This window comes from Diadema setosum, chromosome 13 (assembly GCF_964275005.1).
Source record: "Diadema setosum chromosome 13, eeDiaSeto1, whole genome shotgun sequence".
Taxonomy (NCBI): Eukaryota; Metazoa; Echinodermata; class Echinoidea; order Diadematoida; family Diadematidae; genus Diadema; species Diadema setosum.
In genome coordinates this window covers 24,044,274-24,064,923 of record NC_092697.1, presented here as the reverse complement: position 1 = coordinate 24,064,923, position 20,650 = coordinate 24,044,274, and the positions used below count along the sequence as shown (strand labels likewise).

At 41.0% G+C, this 20,650-nt stretch overlaps 1 protein-coding gene across 3 annotated transcripts in view; it reads right to left on the bottom strand.

The window, feature by feature from the left end:
* Positions 1-14,441, bottom strand: part of LOC140236658 (uncharacterized) — a 46,629-nt gene extending 32,188 nt beyond the window's left edge. Inside the window, exons 1-2 of one of the 3 annotated variants that reach the window (XM_072316577.1) lie at positions 14,365-14,441; positions 974-1,288 (exon numbers count right to left, since the gene is read on the bottom strand). In XM_072316577.1, coding sequence (XP_072172678.1) covers positions 974-1,110 — 137 coding nt within the window. In that variant the 5' untranslated portion in view covers positions 1,111-1,288; positions 14,365-14,441. Of the gene's footprint in view, positions 1-973; positions 1,416-14,364 lie in introns of those variants that run through there. The other 2 variants (XM_072316578.1, XM_072316579.1) reach the window with 2 other exon arrangements.
* Between the last annotated feature and the right edge of the window lie 6,209 nt (positions 14,442-20,650).

The following is a 20,650-nucleotide window of genomic DNA, read 5'->3' as shown; positions in this document are numbered from 1 at the left end:
AGTAGGGACCGTTTCACGAACTGATTAAAGTTGTCAATCCTGTTAACGTTAGTATCAAAACAGTCAGTGACTATTAACGTTAGAACTTCTCAGCCAATCAAAAATCATGTTATTGACGTTAAAATAATCAAAGTGACAATGACAATAGAGCTACATCCAAGGGTACTACTACTCGCGCAGGGACTTAATGGTCGCGCATAACGAAACTGCGTATAGCAAGCAATGTTACGCGTAGGACTAGGCGCAAAATTTGCCGATACGCCCATGGAATAAACATACCTGACAACTGCTAAACATGAGAAGGAAGCAGGTAAGAAATTTTGATTTTGAACAAATTTTTCACTAAATTTCCAATTTTTTGGAACAAATTTTTCACTAAATTTCCAATTTTTTACCTTGTAATTTACCTACCTTAGCTTAAAATCTGTTTTAAGGATGTTGTAGCCTAGACGTGTCGTTTCGCTTGTCTCGTTCGTAGCCAATAGAATTCGTAATTTGTTCGATCGATCGTTTATAATATTTTACGAAAGCCGAAGCACGTTACAGCCGCAGAGGGGCAGACACTTTCACGCATGAAACTACATAGGGCAGCTGCGCGACCTTAACATACCGGTAGGCCTACCCCGAGAAATTGAACGCATAAAATTAAGTCCGACATACAAACGGGACAGCGCACTACTCCGTCATCGTATCATCAGGAGATTCTGGGAGGTGATTTTTCTGCATTTTCGTGATATTTATTGAGAAATTCATGTACGATTGTGGAATAATTTCTATTATAAGAGCATCACAAATTTTCGTGCGCGATATCTAGACCCCTCAACCATACATGTCGAGTGGGCAGTGGTGGGTCGATATCATCGCGATCATCATAATCGTAATCACTCAAATCAGTGAAACATTCGTTGTCTTCATTTTCCAAGACTATTAGTATTAATCGTTGTTAATGCACACGCAAGGTAAAATTACTCACCTGTCGTGGAAGCAGATAAACTCAAAATGTTTGGCCCCAAGTAGAGTAGAATCGCAAATATCAACATCATAGGCATAGCTGCTGGTGGTTTGACATGACACTGTTGACAAACATAGTCGACGTACATTTGTCTCCATCGAACGCACGTACGACTACGACTACAAGATGTAGTTTGCGTTGTTTATGCTCCGTCCTCTCCGCTGAACTGCTGCGCCTACGCTGTCAGCTGGTACACAAGTGGTGATGGATGGAGCAGGAATTGATGACATTCACATTTACAGAAGTGTTTCCCTCGTATCTGCTACACCTGTACACCTACATGAGTGAACGGCAATAAAAAAGAACATATAGGTTACCTAGATTCATATCCTAGTCGCCTAAATTGTGGTTATACGTACGCGGATGGGGGGCTAGGACTCTAGGATGGATTTAGGGGAGGAGGGATAAAGATGGCCAACTCTCCCGATTTTACACGGCCGCTGCATGCTGGTGGGTGAAACGCAAGTGGCAGCCGCCCTCTAGCGGTGAGCGGGGATAATCAAACCTAGGTTAGAAGCACTGAAATCGATCTGCGTACTTACTCAGTACAGTGGTCAGAAGACGTCTGGCAGGCTTGTGTCAACCTAGGAATTTTTGAATTATACAGTACTATAATTCAAATAATACTAATAGTATACTAATACTAATACTAATACTAATACTAATAACACTACTACTACTACTACTAATAATAATAATAATTGTAATAATACTAATAGTATAATTTAAATTATACTAAAGACCGCGGGTCTTTTCAGCGCTATACTTCAAAATAATAATTATTACTTCTTTATGTGAATGAAAGTATACATTCTGGGGTGAAAACTAGTCAAAGAATCCAATGTTAAATCATATTTTCTCTCTAAACATATGAGGGTATTTTTCTCCTTAAGAAAATGGCAAGCATTTTTGTCAACTTAACATGTTCGCTGAAATGTTAGACTTTTATAGTAGTGCTATAACCTCGATTAAAAACCATGCTACAATTCTTGTAAGGCTTACTATATTTTGGATTTAAGCAGTTAAAAGAAGTTAGAACTGACAAAAAAGGGTTTAAAACATATTTTTTCGGGTACCTCTTGTAGGTTTAATTACATTAGTTTCTTAGACACAATACACGTTCACTTTATTTTTTTTTCTGCCATTTTCTTTAAAAGGAAAATGTTTATGTTGGAGAACAAAATAAACAGACCTTCAGCAGATAATAATATCACAGCTTATCATCATGATTATAACTTACATTGTATGACATTTCTCAAGATATAATTTCAATTAGAGAATTTCATCTGCTCTTTATTTATTTATTGTTGTTTTTTTTAATTGGAGCGGTTCTTATGTGAGTCTATAATGATACATAGGCAACGCCACCAAAATAGATTTTTTTTTTTTTTTGTGAGACTCTGGTTCAGTTTTTGGTATCTCATTAAATGACAATAGTTTCTATTTAATTTACTCAGCGGTTTATGCAATTCAGTCAGTTCTCTAGAGAGCTTTCACAACTTTCCCGGGTCATTCGGGCTACACATGCATGGACAGGGACTGAACATTATTCAACACTGCATTTACAGAACAGAGATGGCTAAATTGCACTTCTGCTTATTTGGCTTTTCATGATTGAAACAACCACAATAAAATTATGGCAATACACAACATTCATTCAGAATTATACATTAGGTTCTTTATTCAACTGAATACTTGACAAGTTAAATAGAGTGAATTATTTGACTACCATCGCTCCCCCACCCCACCTCTTGGCTACGCCGGTGCCTTAGGTATTGTAAGGCACCGGGCGTAGCCAAGAGGTGGGGTGGGGGCGCGAAAGTTACACTTTGGGAAAAATTGTCTAAATTGTATTTCAAAATATGTGGATGATTTTTTCATATTTATGGATGCCCCATAGTCTCATCTATCAGGTGCAATCAACAAAAGAAAATTTTGTTCACGCTTGGCTGAACACTGACGCTCTTTGTCCAGAGTGTGAAAAATGACTTGCGCCAAATTGAAAGAAGATGGAAAATTCAGCCGGCAGTCCAAATTAAGACAGTGCTCCCATTCAAACAAATTGCTCTTTTGCTTAAAGCTTTGATTATGTTATGATAGTCTGAGATTCTTTTGTCAGCTTTATCGTAATTTTAATGATTTCATTTCTAAATCAATTGGTGAGAATTAGAGTATGTAATTACTTCAAGATCTGTAACAGTGTAAAGGAAACCAATACCCAAAGAGAAATGTGGATTGAGTGAAAGAAGCAACATTAGTAGAACACATCAGTGAAAGTTTGAGGAAAATCGGACACTCGATGCAAAAGTTATGAATTTTAAAAGTTTTGGTATTGGAACCATTATGGATAAGGAGACTACATGAGTTTATGACATCAGATGTGGACAACAATATAAAGGAAATATTCAGAAAATTCAACATGCTTTCACTTTTCTAGCGTAATGAAAGAGCGCTTGACTGACCGCTTTTAGAAAGCAGGGGGAATAATTACTAACCTTAACACATGTTAGTATCAAGCTGATTGAATGTGTAATTTTCATGAAAAATAGATTTTTGTGGAATTATCTTCATTATTGTTGTCCACACACGACGTCGTGAACTCTAGTAGTCTCCTTATCCAGTCGTTACAACACCAAAACTTTACAAATTCATAACTTTTGCATCGATTGTCCCATTTTCCTCAAACTTTCACTGACGTGTTCTACTGATGTTGCTGCTTTCACTCAATCCACGTTGCTCTTCATGGGTTTTGGTTTCCTTTAAAGCAGTTTTCACAATACACGGACACATCAATACCACACGCCAGTATTGATTAATGTGGTAGTGGTACCAAATTAATCAACATTCAAATCATTCATCCCATTAATCAATCAATTGATTGACCAATTAATCAATCAATTGATTGACCAATTAATCAATCAATCAGTCAACCAATCAATCAATTAATCAACCCCTCAATACATGAGTAAAGGGGCTGGTGGTGGAAGGGAAGAGAGCAGTGGCCATCTAAATATCAAAAACCTAAACAAAACAAAAAACCGAGCCTGAAAGCACCGGGGGGGGGGGGGGGTGGGGGGAGGTGATATTCCCGATGTCGATCTGCCACTTTAAACATGCATACGATTGTGACTGATGATTGATTGATCGATGGATTGATTGATTAAAAATGAATGATTGCTTGCTTGCTTGCTTGCTTGATTGATTGATTGATTGGATTGATTGATTGGATTGTCTTGATCCTATATGATTGATTGAGTGGATTGATTGATTGATTGATTGATTGATTGATTGATTGATTGATTGATTGATTGAATGATCTGAGGATGCATTAATTTTGTACTTTTCTTCTTGAGTGAGTGCAGGCTTGTGGGTTCGATATGTCTGTGCATGATTAATTTTGTGGTAACTGTGCTTAAAAGATCTTGATGTTGTTAATCAACCTTCCATAACAGAACATGGAATCATTTAAAACGTAACAGAAAATCACCAGAAAATTCCTAAACTAACATCAGAACATAATCAAAACTATGAGTAAAAGAGCAATTTGTTTGAATGAGAACACTTATTTGGACTGCAGGGATGTCAAGTTCAAAAACAAAATATGAGTGAGATTGTCATCACTCGGCATCTCGGCATGCGAATGTGCGCGCGAGCGAGGGTGTGGGAGGGGTTTTTCCCCCCTGTGGCCTCCCACGGTAGGGAGCTTTTTCAATTTTTAGCTCTTAATGGTGCGATGAGGTGCAAGTAGCTATTTTTTTTTCTTATTTTGAAAGACAAAAGGGAAATAATTATTTATACCTTCATTTTCAACTATCACTTTAATCTTTTGAGCTATGCTCATTATTATAGGCCCAAGTTGCAGACTTGGCCAGATGTGTGAGAAAAATGGGTGTCATGCGTGAGATCGTGAGATTGCCCCTAAATGCTTGAGTTTCACGCAGAATGGTAGCTCTGGGACTGCTGGCTGATCGAATTTTCGGGTGCACGTCACGAGACCGACACCCACGAGTCATACAGCCCACAAGTCATACAGCTCACAAGTCATACAGCCCATGAGTTCGACACTAAGCCAACAAGGCCCACGAGACCGACACATTACGCGCCGTGTTGTATCTGTCGAACTCGTGGGCTGTCCTAGTGTCGAACTCATGGGCTTTATTTGCCTAGTGTCGAACTCATGGGCTGTATGACTCGTGAGCTGTATGACTCATGGACCTGTTTTCAATGTCGAACTCGTGGGATGTATGACTCGTGGGTGTCGGTCTAGTGGAATGACCCCGAATTTTCCATCTTCTTTCAATTTGGCGCAAGCCATTTTTCATACTCTGGACAAAGAGCGTCAGTGTTCAGCCAAGCGTGAAAAAAAAAAATTGTTTTGTTGATTGCACTTGATAGATGAGACTATTGGGTATCCATGAATATGAAAAAAATCTTTCAAATATTTTGAAATGTAATTTAGACAATTTTTTCAAAAGTGTAACGTTTTTTTTTGTTTTGTTTTTTTTTTTTGATACGCCTTGTATATCTCTTATGGGCCTCTACAGTATACTATAGTATACGAATAATTTATGAGTTGTGAGTGCATCAGGGCACGAATATCGCACGAGGCGCGAGATAAGCCACTGGTCTATTCAACAAGGCGCGTAGCGCCGCGTTGAATAGACCAGTGGCGAATCTCGCGCCGAGTGCGATATTACGTGCCCCAATGCACGAACAAAATCATAAATTATTCGTTTTATACAACACCTTGTCCACAATCACAGTACTAAATTAGTGACCGCCAACTCATGAAGGCCCAAAAATGTAACAATTAGGCCGAGAATTGTAAACCACCCTGTGTATACTGCTTGCAAACACTCGTCATGATTTCACCACACAGTCACAGGAATCACAAACTCTGCAGGGTCTATATCCATTCTACACTAACGTTAGATCGAGTTAGGCCTGACTGTTAGGCCGATCTGAGATGTCGGTAGATCTATGTAGTAGGTCTAGACTTTGTCTATTTCCAAAAATGATTTTGTATAAAAACACAGAAAAATAATCAAATTACGGTTTCTCAACTTGAAATGAAGTCTTGATTTTGGGATCACTTTGGTCCACGTAGCAGATCAGAGTCAAAAGTAAAAACACAGCAGTAGGTAAGGCCGCAATACATGCAACTAGCTATAGGTAAGGTATACGTTGCAGTACTCCGTGCGCCGCGCCGCGCCTGGTCTGTGAGACTTACCGGCAGCGCAGCGCAGCGCAGCCGGCCAGCACGTAGTTAATTTGCTGGCGCTTTGCTAGTGTGAGCCACAGAATTGGAACTCTACAGTGAGCGGCCGTGCAATAGTAGCCCCCTGCGAAGCCGTGCTATAGTACCTTCGAGCCGTTCAATAGGCCCATGCCAGGGGCCTATTGCATGGCTGTCACTCTCAATGAGTTTGATAGGTATTTCTATTGAATGTCATGTGACATGTTCTTGGCCAATCACAATTCGACATCATTCTGAGGTGTTGTATAATACTCTTTGACTGTAGTAACGTTAGTAACGTACTGTGCAGAAGCGCAGCGCACGCAATGCGTGCGTCCATATAAGCGCGCGCAAGTACCGTATGTTGTGGTTCAGCCCGACCATGCCAGACGCCGTGCGATGCGGATGCGACAAGTCGCTATTTATACAGCGACTAGGCAGTGTACAGTAATTAGTTGTGGTTGTGTTCTGTTAGCGTTCAACTTTTTCTTTTTTTAACCCCTTTCGGAAAATGGGGGGGGGGGGGGGGACTGGGCGCCCCAGAGCCTTCTATTAGAAAGCTCTGGTGCCCCCTCTAAAAGAAAAAAAAAATGTGTGTGCGCCCCCTTTAATTTTGTACAGGCGCCTCCCCTTTACGGAATTCCTGGATCCGCCCTTGAAAGGTGTGTACCATGTACCTTTCATAAGGATTACTTGCACGGGGAGAACACTTATTTTTGATAATAAGCAACAATTCACGATTGATATGTAAACATTTCCCAACCTAAAGTAGGCCTACATTTTTACATAAACTGTAAGGAAAGGATATCTTTGTTTGTAATAAACATAGGCCTATAAGAAGCCATTGATTTTGAAAAGAAGTTTTCTTTTTGTTGAACTAGGTCAATGTCGTCTCCATTCTCATATCCTCCCCCCGCACACACACACACACACACACTCTCTCTCTCTCTCTCTCTCTCTCTCTCTCTCTCTCCATGACGCCGCCCTGTGTATCATCCGGCAAACGTGGAGGTACACAATGCAGATTGAACCTCCATGCTGCAATCTGTGACGGAACTGTGGTTAAGGGGTGTGTACAGTTCTGGTCGGGGTGAGGATTTAGCTGTTCACGTTTTGCGAGATATTCAGAAACCACTCTATGAGATGTCAAAGAGCATGCAGTTCTTAGGGGCGTATCCGGGCACTTACCCTCTGGGCAACCACCCCCCCCCCCCCCCCGGATAACTACCACAAGGATAATTACCCCCCCAGGGCTATTCCCCCCTAGGGCAAGTACCACCCGGAAAACTACCCTCCTAGGGCAATTACCCTCCAGGGCAATTACCCCCTAGGGCAACTACCCCCCGGACAACTACCCTCTTAGGGCAATCACCCCCCAGGGCAATTCCCCCTAGGACAACTACCCACCGGATAACTACCCACCGGTTAACTACCCCCCAGATAACTACCACCCGGATAACTACCCCCTGGATAACTACCTCCCGGAGAACTACCCCCTGGATAACTACCACCAGGATAACTACCACCCAGATAACTACCACCCGGATAACTACCCCCTGGATAACTATACCTCCCGGAGAACTACCCCCTGGATAACTATACCACCAGGATAACTACCACCCAGAAAACTACCACCCGGATAACTACCACCCGGATAACTACCACCCAGATAACTACCACCAGGATAACTACCACCCGGATAACTAATTTTTATGAATATCATGAACGGTGTCTGTCAAACAATCAAAAAGAAAAAGCAAGCACATGAGGGGGTAGATAAATGGCATTTGTCCTTTCACACGAAGGTGATTTAGTCTTTTCAGACCTGAAATTCAGCGATCTGGTGCAAACTTTTGGTGCAAAAAAAAAAAGAGGAATAATGGAATAAATAGGGCTCTTTCAGGAAAGTGTTACAATCACGGAATTTAGCTCTTATTCCGAGTCATCATCTCTATGTATGAACAAAATCTAGTGAAGTAGAGTTTAGGGTAGGGGTGAGGGAGAAGGATTTCCCCTTCCGCTCGACGGAGCTTTTGCGTTGTTAGAATTGAAATAAAGCGATCCGAAGCACCCTTTTTTGTGCAGAATTAGGAAATTGTCATTCCCCGAAGTGTATTAAGTCTATAGAGGGGACCAAGCAATGGGAGGGTGGTAAAGTAGCTCTCTCCTATATTCGAGGGAGCTCTTTTTAGTTTTAGAACTGAAATTCAAAAATCTGTAGCACACTTTTTTTGAATGTCTGGAAATTTGCCAATCAAAAAATGTGGAAGGGGATAAGCGCTATCCAGCCCCCCCCCCCCTCTCGCACGAGGGACATTCTGTATTTTCTGCTTGCACTTAAACGTTTTGATGCAAATATTTTGTGGCATATTTGGAAAACTGTCTATGTTCAGTCTCCTTGCATGCATGGGAGGGGGGGCGAGCTATCACCACACTTCCGGTTCGAGGGAGCTTTTGCCTTTTTAAAGTTACAATTTAGATATCTCGAATACGGTTTGATGAAATATTTGGGAAATTAAGAAATAAACAACTGATCTTGTGAAAATAAGAGAGAAAAGTGTTAATTAAAAGGGAATTTCCTTTTGTACATGAAATAACTTTCGAGTTTAAAGTTTATATAAGTGATATAAGTGTTGTACACTCAGAAGTATTCAGGATTTTTTTTTTTTTTGAAATAGTCTATACATCATCCAACAAGATTGAATACTGTTCAGCTCTCTTACCGCTCTGAAGGTGGGTGTATGAACGTCAAGCAATATGCTGAAAAATGATATAATCACATTTCTGCTTCCTCTGTTGTTGTTGTTTATTTCTTCAAATTTCAGGGAGGATGATTGAACAGGCAATCCCCCCTCCTCCATTTCAGGGGTGGGGGATGTATACCCCCATCCCACCCCGATTTACGCCCATGGCTTTGTGTAATGTAGCATGCCGATCTGTATCAACGACGTATATAGGCCTCCCTGTAGACACATAGAGAGAACCACACGTGTGCAAAATACGTATCGCTATATGCTTACCTATACATTCAGATAATTATGTATTTTCTCTTCCGACAGAATATAATATCATATTCTGTAGAGTAATCTCATATATATGTACTGTAATTATGTCACAGATGTTTGGATAATGAATATCGTTTAAATTGAAGAAACTAGCTATAATGAGAATCATATTATTGTATATATATTACATTTTATTATTTGATACCAAAATGTTGTAAATGATGCCTTACAAATAATAAATGAATCATCTGACAGATGTTATTAAATATACAATGTTTGGCTGTACAGCGAAAAATAACGGGTATCGACGAAGTCTTAGCAACCACAGTGATTCTTCGTTTATTTTCGATGATTCGGTATGCCCGAGCCGCATCCGAGTCGATGATACGTACATTCACCGTCTGTGTTTGAAAGTTTGTGATTTTTTTTTGAAGAATACACAGAAACCAATTTGAATAAGCCAACCGCGAAGAAGTCAAAGCATGATTAAGCATATCAGCTACAGATAAAAAAACAACAACAATAACTCATCTCTAACATTCCGCTGAACTTGAGTTACATGACTTCGAAATGAGATTTCATAATGAATTATAACACCTATTGGAGTTACGGGCTGTTTTTGATGAAGTATACCAGTGCTACAGACAGGACTGATGTGGACATAATATCATTGATGATCAACTTCACGTAACATTTCATTCTTGAAACCCATATATACATATGATAATAATAATGATAATAATAATAAACTCAAAATCTATCATCATTCAGTTTAAGACCATTGGATGCCAGCAAGATTCTTCATGTCTTGCCTACACGCTTCAAGTTCTGCAATTATGGCGGGTGACAGTGAAGACAAAAGAGGTTTAAAAGAAAATTAGGCTGTGTATCACATGCATAACAATAATAACCAATACAATGCTTGCGCAATATTTTAGTGATTAGTTTCCTAAACAGACCAAACGACAAAAACAAAACCCGGGCCTCCAACAGAACCCTGGGGTAACCGAAAATCATTAACCAACAACCAATAACAAACAACAAATAACCAATAACAGATAACCAATAACCAATAACCAATAACTAATAACCAATAACCATTGCCAATCCTGACAGAATTCTATGCTGCAAGAGCTCAATAACCATCATTTTTCAATGGGTTAAACAAACGTGTGCGTAGGCCTACGTCTAAGATATACTAGTACATGAAAGTCTTATATCGCACGAAATGCACACAAAATGTCAAAGAACGTGGCAATAACTCCTACTGTCTTTCATGGTGAGGGAGATATTTATCTAGGGGGTATAGGTCATACTTATCCAGGGAGTATTCTTCGAGGGAGGGGGTAAATTGGGGGTAGTAATCCGGGGGCATCCAGGGCTTTTTATTTATTTTCTTTATTATTTATTTATTCATTTCATCATTTTTTTTTTTTTTTTTGGGGGGGGGGGGAGTGGAGTAATTATCCAGGAGGTATTTTTCCCGGTGGTAGTTATCCGAGGGGTAGTTATCCCGGGGGTAGTTATCCGGGGGGTAGTTACCCCGGGGGTAGTTATCCGGGGGGTAGTTATCCGGGGGGTAGTTATCCAGGGGGTAGTAATCCGGGGGGTAGTTATCCCGGGGGTAGTAATCCGGGGGGTAGTTATCCAGGGGGTAATTTTCCTGGTGGTAGTTATCCAGGGGGTAGTTATCCTGGGGGGTAGTTATCCAGGGGTAGTCATCCTTGGGGTATTTATCCGTGGGGTAATTGTCCTAAGGGGGAATCGCCCCAAGGGGGTGATTGCCCTAGGAGGGTAGTTGTCCGGGAGGGAGGTGTCCTACGGGGTAATTGCCCTGGAGGGTGATTGCCCTAGGGGGGTAGTTGTCCGGGGGGCAGTTGGCCTAAGGGGGAATTTCCTGGGGGTGATTATCCGGGTGGTAGTTATCCGGAGGGTGGTTTTCCAGGGGGTACTGTTCCTAGTATCAAAAATTTATTTGATGAAAATCGGTTTTGAAATGTGTGAGATATCCAAAAACAAGGTGAACAAAGAGATTCTAATAAAGGTGGGGCATGTCGCCTTTTATATTATCACTTTTGGGGATATCTCAGCCATTTGAAACCATTTTCATCAAATAAACGTAGAATCCTTCTTAAAATCACATGCTCTTTCATATTCCATAAGAGGTTTCTCATTTATCTCACATAGGAATGTTCAAAACATGAATCCCCACCTCAACCACTACTGTACAGTCCCTTTAATAGAAATCATGGTGGAACCCTCGCAGTTTGCATGTACAGTCTTGACAATTCAGCTGGTCTTTTGCCGTTTTTTCGCGAAAATGACGGAACAACGGTGTAAAAAAAAAGATTAATGACGCGCTGCCGGGGGCCCCGTACAGGATGGAAACACCGCCGGCGAATGTTAATAGCCTAAAAGTGGGGGCCCAGTTTATCTGGTGCCACTTCCGGGTTTCATCAGCTGACAAGCAAAAAAAAAAAAAAAGGTCTTACCCGCTCCCCCACTTCAAGATCTCATCGGCTGCCAAAATCTGGTCTGTTATACAGCCCCCCCCCCCCCCCCCCCCCCCGGCCCTGTGAAAATGACTGGTTTCGTGATTTGGGCTTTGTGTTATAATAATAGAGAAGTATGCTTTCCATTGCAATTGCTTCATGGTGTTTTTGGTATCTCTTGTTGAGTACTTTTTCCATTGCAAAACTGAGAATTAGCCATTACTCTTCTCAGCTAAGCAGGAGTCATAATAAATGGGGGGGGGGGTCCCTACTGGATAGAATAACTGGGTTTGGTGTTTTGGGTATAGAGTCTCAGTTGTTGTGTAGGACCTTCTAATTCATTTAAAGAATTATTAAAATAAAAAATAAAAGAAATTAGTCATGACTCTACAGCTCTTAAAAAAAAAAAAATCATATGAGGTGGCATTTCTGGCTACTGTAGCCTAATAGGGCCCAGTACAGGATAAGATGACTGGCTTTGGTGTTTGGGACATCTCTCTTCAGTATTATTTCAATTGCAAAAGGATTTGTCAAGACCCTTTTCCATGCAGCTGATTAACAGTGTACATTGATTCTATACCATGGATGAGGCACTTTGGGGCTACTGTCTGGGCCCCGTATATACAGGATAAAATAACTGACTTTGGTGTTTTGGATATCTCTGATGGGTACTACTTCCAGTGCAAAAGAAATTAGCCATGACACTTTTCAGCTAAATGAAATCAAACGTTGGGGGGGGGGGGGCACTTTGGCTATCCACCCTGTCTGGGGTCCAGTATCAGGAAAAAATACTGGCTTTGATGTTTTGGTGTCTCTGCGTGTACTACTTCCATTGCAAAAGAAATTAGCCGTGACCCTTTCAGCTGAATAACACCATATGGGTGGGGCCCTTTATTGGGGCTACTCTCTGGGCCCCGTACAGGATAGAATAACTGGCTTTGCTGTTTTCATGATAGGTACACCCAAAGGAACAGTTATACCCACCAAAACGTTTGTCCGCAGTGTTGGGTCGGGGGGGGGGGGGCGCACGGGAGCGCCCCCCTCTTTATTTTTTGCTAAAACAAAAGAAATAAAAAATAAATGAATTCCTGCATTCCGCCCCTGGTCCGTGACCCCTTCGATTGAATGAATATATTTTGGGGCCTTTTGTGGCCCCTAGGATTATTCACGGTATCGAGGGGCGGAGTGGCTTTGAGTCTTCATCTACAGATTAGATATCTGATTTGCGGCCAAGAGAGACGATCTCATAAGAAAGGCGATTAATGTCCGTTCAACGCCCCTCCCCCCTCCCCCATACACACATTTCTTGAAAACATGGGCCACTTTCCCCTGGATATTTTTCTATATATACATGTACTAGGGCAAGAATAATCGATATTAACAAGAGACGTTAGTTTTAGGGATCATTATAATGTGAAAATGTAAAGTAAATGTGGCGACAAAGATCACAATTATGATAGATAAGAATAGATAATTCATACTCATAGAAGAAGAGTGCCGTGATTGATAAGAATATCTTTTTATTTCATTTCATAATTTTATTTATTCCAGGCGGCACATGATTCAGCCAAAGGGCTGTTCCTCATGTCCGTGCATCATTGCAAATAAAATAATAATAATAATAATAATAATAATGATAATAATATAAATGATGATAATAATAATAATAATGATAATGATAATAATAAAATAATAATAAAATAATGATAATAATATATAATAATAATAATGATGATGATAATAAATAATAATAATAATAATAATAATAATAATAATAATAATAATAATGATAAATAATTAATAATAATATTTCAAGTTTCAAGTTTCTTTATTTCACCAAAGCAAAGAAGATATAAAAACAAACAAACACATACAACAACATTAGAATACAATTACAAAATATCAGTTAAACAGTGTTAAAGGAATTGCTATGGTAGGCAGCAGCAGAAAGGAAAATGTCCCTTATTTTCGGCTGGCCTAAAACAATAATAATAATTACCTATAATGACCTATAATTAATATAAATATTGTGTAACGAGCCAACCTCGTTACGGTCCTCTACTAGGTAGTTTTATTCATGCCTTCTTTGTTTGTATTTCTTTCATGAAGCAGCGCCTTATTCTATTTCTTCACCTATTCTCACTCTATATCCTTCCGCCTGTTGCTATGTCTACTTTCTTCTCTTCACTCTCCACCTCTTCTCTTCTCTCACTGCTTCAGAATGTAAGAATGAATTGTAAAAGTCGCTAGAAGTTTATGCTTTGGCGGTGAATTGTCATAGAAAGTCATTAGAGTTGCTTTAGTCACGACAAGCATATAACTCATAGCATAACTGTTCCGAGAATAGAAATCTGAAATTTAGTCATTGGTCTGTATTTCAATATCGAAGTTTACGGCACTAATGACCTACAGTTGACCTATCCTTAGCTGAATTTGTTTTGCTTGGATACGTGTTATAAGTATAGAAACGGTTAATGCACATTGCATTCAGCAACTTCATACATTCTATAAGGCATTGAAGAATGTAGGGAATACCCTGTTATTATGAAATGACGGCCAGGAATATTCTAATAATTGAAGGATTTAGTATGTGTAGCGAATATTTGAGTGGTAACTTACCCCATGTTGACAGAAATATGAAGGAATATGGAGTTTGAATACGATATCTTGTCCTGTACGAAGAATCCAAACACTGCGATAGATGCGCGTACCGCGTAGTGTTCATTCAGGATTACAGACCGTCCCTCGTTCTTTATCTTTAATATTTTGGCTGTTTATTTTAATTCATATCCAAAATTCCCTAAATTCTCAATCTTTCAGAAAATAAGTGGGAATATTAATACATGAAGAATACTTTGGTGATAGATATGAATTTTATAACTCTTCAGAAGCTAACTTGCAAAATGATATAAGTTTGCATGTGAGCTTTGGCTTCGCATCGCTGTTATGACGTAGCCACGCCAGCGTGTGATTTGGATCCTTCGTGTATGAAAATTACTGCTATTTGTCGATTCTGGTCAATACTAGAGAAATTTGGTTATTATATGTATCTGGTCATTTGGTAATAACTCATAATTTATTGTAACACAGAACCCATATTATAAAGAGTGATATTTGTTGAGATAATAAGATTTTTGCGACGTCTAACTAGCACAATATCTACGGAGTGAACAAGTTCAGCGCTTAGCGCATACCGTAGCTACCTCCGCGTAGTGATTCCCTCGACGTCCGCATTAAGCCTATATAAGCAGTAAAATTTTTCAGTTCGGGAGGGAGACTCCCGGAGTCCGCTCCAGGTATCGAGCTACTCTCTGCTCACTCCTCAACACACTACTTTCTTTCTCCCTCCCCCTCCCCTTATATGTAGAGGAGACTCTTGGAGTTCTACTCCAAGTATCGAGCATCTGCTCACTCCTCTACATATCAACTAAACCCCCCCCCCCCTTTATGTCCCTATGTAAATTTCAACTTATATTTTGGGATTTTCGGCAATTCAAAAAGAGTTAGAGACATGCTTTGTATTAGTCATGAGATGTCATGTTAGGGATTCTGGCGAGTCAGAACTAAGGGGAAATAGAAGAACTTGTATTCGCACGAACAATCAAACGAAGTGTATGCATGGTTCGGTATTAGAATTTACGAATTGGCTTAGGCATGCATTAATAAATGAGTATGTAACAGTGGCGATTTTTGAAATGTTGTAAATGAAAGATTAAACTTTGATTTTTGTTTTTGTTGAACTGAAATCTGAGTATTACAACCTTGTGTCTTTCTTTTGTTTCTGTGTACGACTCACTTGACTTAGTTTCTATTTTCACACACTACACAACCCATACACAACATACACATCTACACACACACACACACACCACAAACTGCACATATATTCCTCCCTTGCGTATTCCATCTTCCCTCCACGGTCATATACTTTGACCAAGAACTCATCCCCACCGAGAGACTATAGCTTCCGAAAGGTCGATTACACTCTGTATATGTTTTTACCGCTCGGACATTTGGGCTTAACATCTCGCCCACGGAGTTGATCAATCTTTCTGGAAAAACACAACATCACACCGCTAATAACTCTCGGTCATTATATTATATTCTGTGGTAGTGGCGACAGTGCGCCCTCGACGACAAAAAAACAACAAACAACAACTAAAGAGGGCGCCACACAACACAACAACAACCAAACAAACAGCCATCTCAAGACCGCCACATAATAATAATAATAATAATACTAGTAATAATAATAATAATAATAATAACAATAATAGCGCATCCGTTTGGTCCATGTTCATTCCAATTCCAATTCCAATTTGAATTCAGATTTTATTTTCACTTTTTCAACAAAATGTACGAGGAATCTATGTGAAATTTGACATGGGTGTCGTTGAAAATAATTACAGCGACCCGGTCATGGCGCAGGGATATAACATGTTCATGTCTATAATTATGATCAGTACTAAAAAAGAGACATACAATTCACTAATTGTAAAAGTACAACACAGCGAAAAAGTTCACACCTACCATAATGTCTACATTACCCCATCCAAAGTAAGAAAGAAAAGATACCCCCCAAAAGAAGAAATAGAATATAATGTTCTGCAGCTTTCTGGAAAGGACTGTATAGAAAGAAAATTATATTGACCGCCTACAATGATTTCTATCGGTTGTTCTATATTGAAAATCTTAGTATATTAACCTACATTGCTGACCAAGAGAAGAGCTGAGAGGAGGAAGGGAGGGAGGAGAGGCTCTGAAGCTGTGAGCACCCTCATGCATCACACATCATGGTTTAGGTATACTCCCTATATCATTAGGAGTTAGCTCGAATTTTGAGGGACAACAAAGAGCATTCCTTCATTTATATTTCGTTCTTAGGCAGGAATGATACTTATAAATGCCGTAATGAGGTCCGAAGTTCTTCTTTACCCTGTATGCCTCCCTAAAAGCAACGGCGTAAATCCATACTGAGGAGTGGGGGGGATGATCGGCGATAGTCACCATCACCACGATTACAAGGCCATAACCGAACCGGCGCAGCCTTGAGGGGGACGGGGGTGAGAGAAGCTTGGTAACCCCCCCCCCCCACACACACACACACACACTTTACAGGGATCGGATGTCTCACTCTTTTGCATGAAATATAAAGTGGGAGGAGAGTGATATACTTCTGACAAACTGTTACAAGCGAGCTTGAAAATTGTGACATTTTACAGTCCCAAATCTGCAGTTTGTGACTGTATTTTGTCCGCTTTGGAAATTAAGGGGGGCACCAGGTGAAACTGCTGGCAATTACTACTGACAGCAACATCAAGAGAATGGCATAACAATTAAATGCGAGCGAGCGAAGCGAGCGAGCTTGAAAATTTTGACATTTTACAGTAAAAAAAAAAACTGCCGTTTTGGGCTGTATTTTTTCGCTTTGGAAATTAAGGGGGCGCACAGGGCGCAACTGCTGGCAGTTCGTACTGGCAGCAACATCAGGAGAATGGCATAATGATTAAATGCGAGCGAGCGAAGCGAGCGAGCTTGAAAATTTTGACTTATTACAGTCCCAAAACTGCCGTTTGTAGCTTTATTTTTAGCTTTGGAAATTAAGGGGGAGCACCGGGCGAAAACTGGTGGCAATTACTGGCAGCAACATCATGAGAATGGCATTAATGCGAGTGTGCGAAGCGAGCGAGCTTGAAAATTTTGACATCTTACAGTCCCCAAAACTGCCATTTGTAGTTATATTTTTCGCTTTGGAAATTAAAGGGGACGCACCGGGCACAACTGCTGTCAATCACTGGCAGCAACATCAGGAGAATGCCATAGCGATTAAATGCGAGCAAGCGGAGCAAGCGAGCCTTAAAATTTTGACATTTTGCAATCCCAGACAATGTCGTTTGTAGCTGCATTTTTTCGCTTTGGAAATTAAGGGGAGGCACACCGCGGGCGAAAACTGCTGGCAATTACTGGCAGCAACATCAGGAGAATGGCATAATGATTGAGCGAGTGAGCGGAGCGAGCGAGCTTCAAAATTTTTGACTTATTACAGTCCCAAAACTGCCGTTTGTAGCTTTATTTTTAGCTTTGGAAATTAAGGGGGGGGGGGGGCACCGGGTGAAACTGCTGGCAATTACTACTGACAGCAACATCAAGAGAATGGCATAACAATAAAGTGCGAGCGAGCGAAGCGAGCGAGCTTGAAAATTTTGGCATTTTACAGTAAAAAAAACTGCCGTTTTGGGCTGTATTTTTTCGCTTTGGAAATTAAGGGGGCGCACAGGGCGCAACTGCTGGCAGTTCGTACTGGCAGCAACATCAGGAGAATGGCATAATGATTAAATGCGAGCGAGCGAAGCGAGCGAGCTTGAAAATTTTGACTTATTACAGTCCCAAAACTGCCGTTTGTAGCTATATTTTTCGCTTTGGAAATTAAGGGGGGGGGGAGCACCGGGCGAAAACTGCTGGCAATAACTGGCATCAACATCAGGAGAATGGCATAATGATTAAATGCGAGTGAGTGAAGCGAGCTTCAAAATTTTGACATCTTACAGTCCCAAAACTGCCGTTTGTAGCTATGTTTTTCGCTGTGGAGATTAAGGGGGGAGCACCGGGCGAAAACTGCTGGCAATTACTGGCAGCAACATCATGAGAATCGCATAATGATTAAATGCGAGTGTGCGAAGCGAGCGAGCTTGAAAAATTTTGACATCTTACAGTCCCCCAAACTGCCATTTGTAGCTATATTTTTTGCTTTGGAGATTGGGGGGCGCACCGGGCGCAACTGCTGTCAATCACTGGTAGCAACATCAGGGGAATGGCTTAGCGCTTAAATGCGAGCGAGCGGAGCGAGCGAGCTTTAAAATTTTGACATTTTACACCCCAAAAACTGCCGTGTTTAGCTATATTTTTGCGATTTGGTTTGTCCCACTTTTATGGGGGAACCATCCCCCCCCCCCCCATCGACGCCTCTGCATATGAGGGACCTTTCGTTAAGTGAAAGATATGCTGCACACTCTTTGACAAATTAGGGAAATATACGTCAATCTCAACAGTGTACTTATCGAAAGGGATCCAGTATAGCGGAGCTTTTGCATGTTGCACATTACTGGCAGCAACATCATGAGAATCGCATAATGATTAAATGCGAGTGTGCGAAGCGAGCGAGCTTGAAAAATTTTGACATCTTACAGTCCCCCAAACTGCCATTTGTAGCTATATTTTTTGCTTTGGAGATTGGGGGGGGGGGCGCACCGGGCGCAACTGCTGTCAATCACTGGTAGCAACATCAGGGGAATGGCTTAGCGCTTAAATGCGAGCGAGCGGAGCGAGCGAGCTTTAAAATTTTGACATTTTACACCCCAAAAACTGCCGTTTTTAGCTATATTTTTGCGATTTGGTTTGTCCCACTTTTATGGGGGAACCATCCCCCCCCCCATCGACGCCTCTGCATATGAGGGACCTTTCGTTAAGTGAAAGATATGCTGCACACTCTTTGACAAATTAGGGAAATATACGTCAATCTCAACAGTGTACTTATCGAAAGGGATCCAGTATAGCGGAGCTTTTGCATGTTTATGATTGCAATTCAACGATTTGGTGCATAGTTCTGGCGGTATTTGGACAATAATTCCATTAAGAAAGTTCGAAATTTGTCCTCATCTCGGAAATTGCTTGGGGGATAAATGATTTGCCTGCCTAAACACTTTCGTAGGGGCGGGGCAAATGCCCTTTGCCCCCCCCCCCCCCCCCCCCCGAGATATTTTCGACGCCCCTGATCTTCCCTGGGTATACCCATAGATGTATCTTGACTGAATTATCAGTCACTGTCGTTCCTCATGAATGATTCAGGAAATGGAGGGGGTTCAATTATGGCAATATAGTTTTGTTATTGTTTGTTTGTTTGTTTTCGTACATATTTTGCAGATGCAATGGTCCCAAGTTACTCTCGTCTTAGCATGTTTACATGTAGGCCTACACTATTTGACGTTGTCAACGTCTGAGCCATACCTTACAGTGTATGTCCATGTCCGCGAGCGAGCGAAGCGAGCGAGCGCTTGAGAAAATTATGCATTCGATTTCCTGCAAGATAGAATACTGTTCAGCTCTGTTACCTGTCTGAAGGCCGGCGTACAAACGTCATGCAATATGCCAAAATTGATACAATCACATTTCTGCTTCCTCCATTTTTTTTTTCTTCAAAATTCAGGGGGGGGGGATGATTGTACAGGCCATCCCCCCCTCCTCCATTTCAGGGGGGGGATATATCCCCCCCCCCCATCCCCCCCGGGATTTAGTACCTCTCCATTGAGGGTAAATCCGCCCGCTGGCGATCGCTTTGCTTCCTAAAATGGCGCCCGCACCTGCCCGTGAGCGTATTAATTACTACGCAAAATCTCGAGAGTGCACCCTCTTAGGTTTCTACGCTCTTTGGTTACGAACGACTTACGAGCGAGAAAGTTGCAATTAATTGCAAATAATTGCTAATTTTGAAACAACCATTCTGATTGGCTCAGGGTCTGCCCTATTAAGAAGACATGCATGCAACAATGATTTTGATTGGCCAGTGACAATCAGTTGCAAGTTGCGTTTAAACGCAAAGTTTCTAGCAACGGGGCCCCAGTTCTTGTGCTGAATTATGGAAATTCTGATAAGTATAGCATATCAGTCGCTCGTAAGTTGTTCGTAACTTTACGAATAGGGAGCTTTAGATTTTAGACGCGCGGACGTTCGAAGAGAAAAAAACATGATCTGAGCGTGCGCAGTAACTTGATCCGCGCTACTGCGCATGCTCAGATCATGTTTTTTTCTCTTTGAACGTCCGCGCGTCTAAAATCTAGAGCTCCTTAATATAGCTATGGTATGAAACAGGACCCGAGCTATGCTGCTGCAACGTGTGTGAACCATTTGC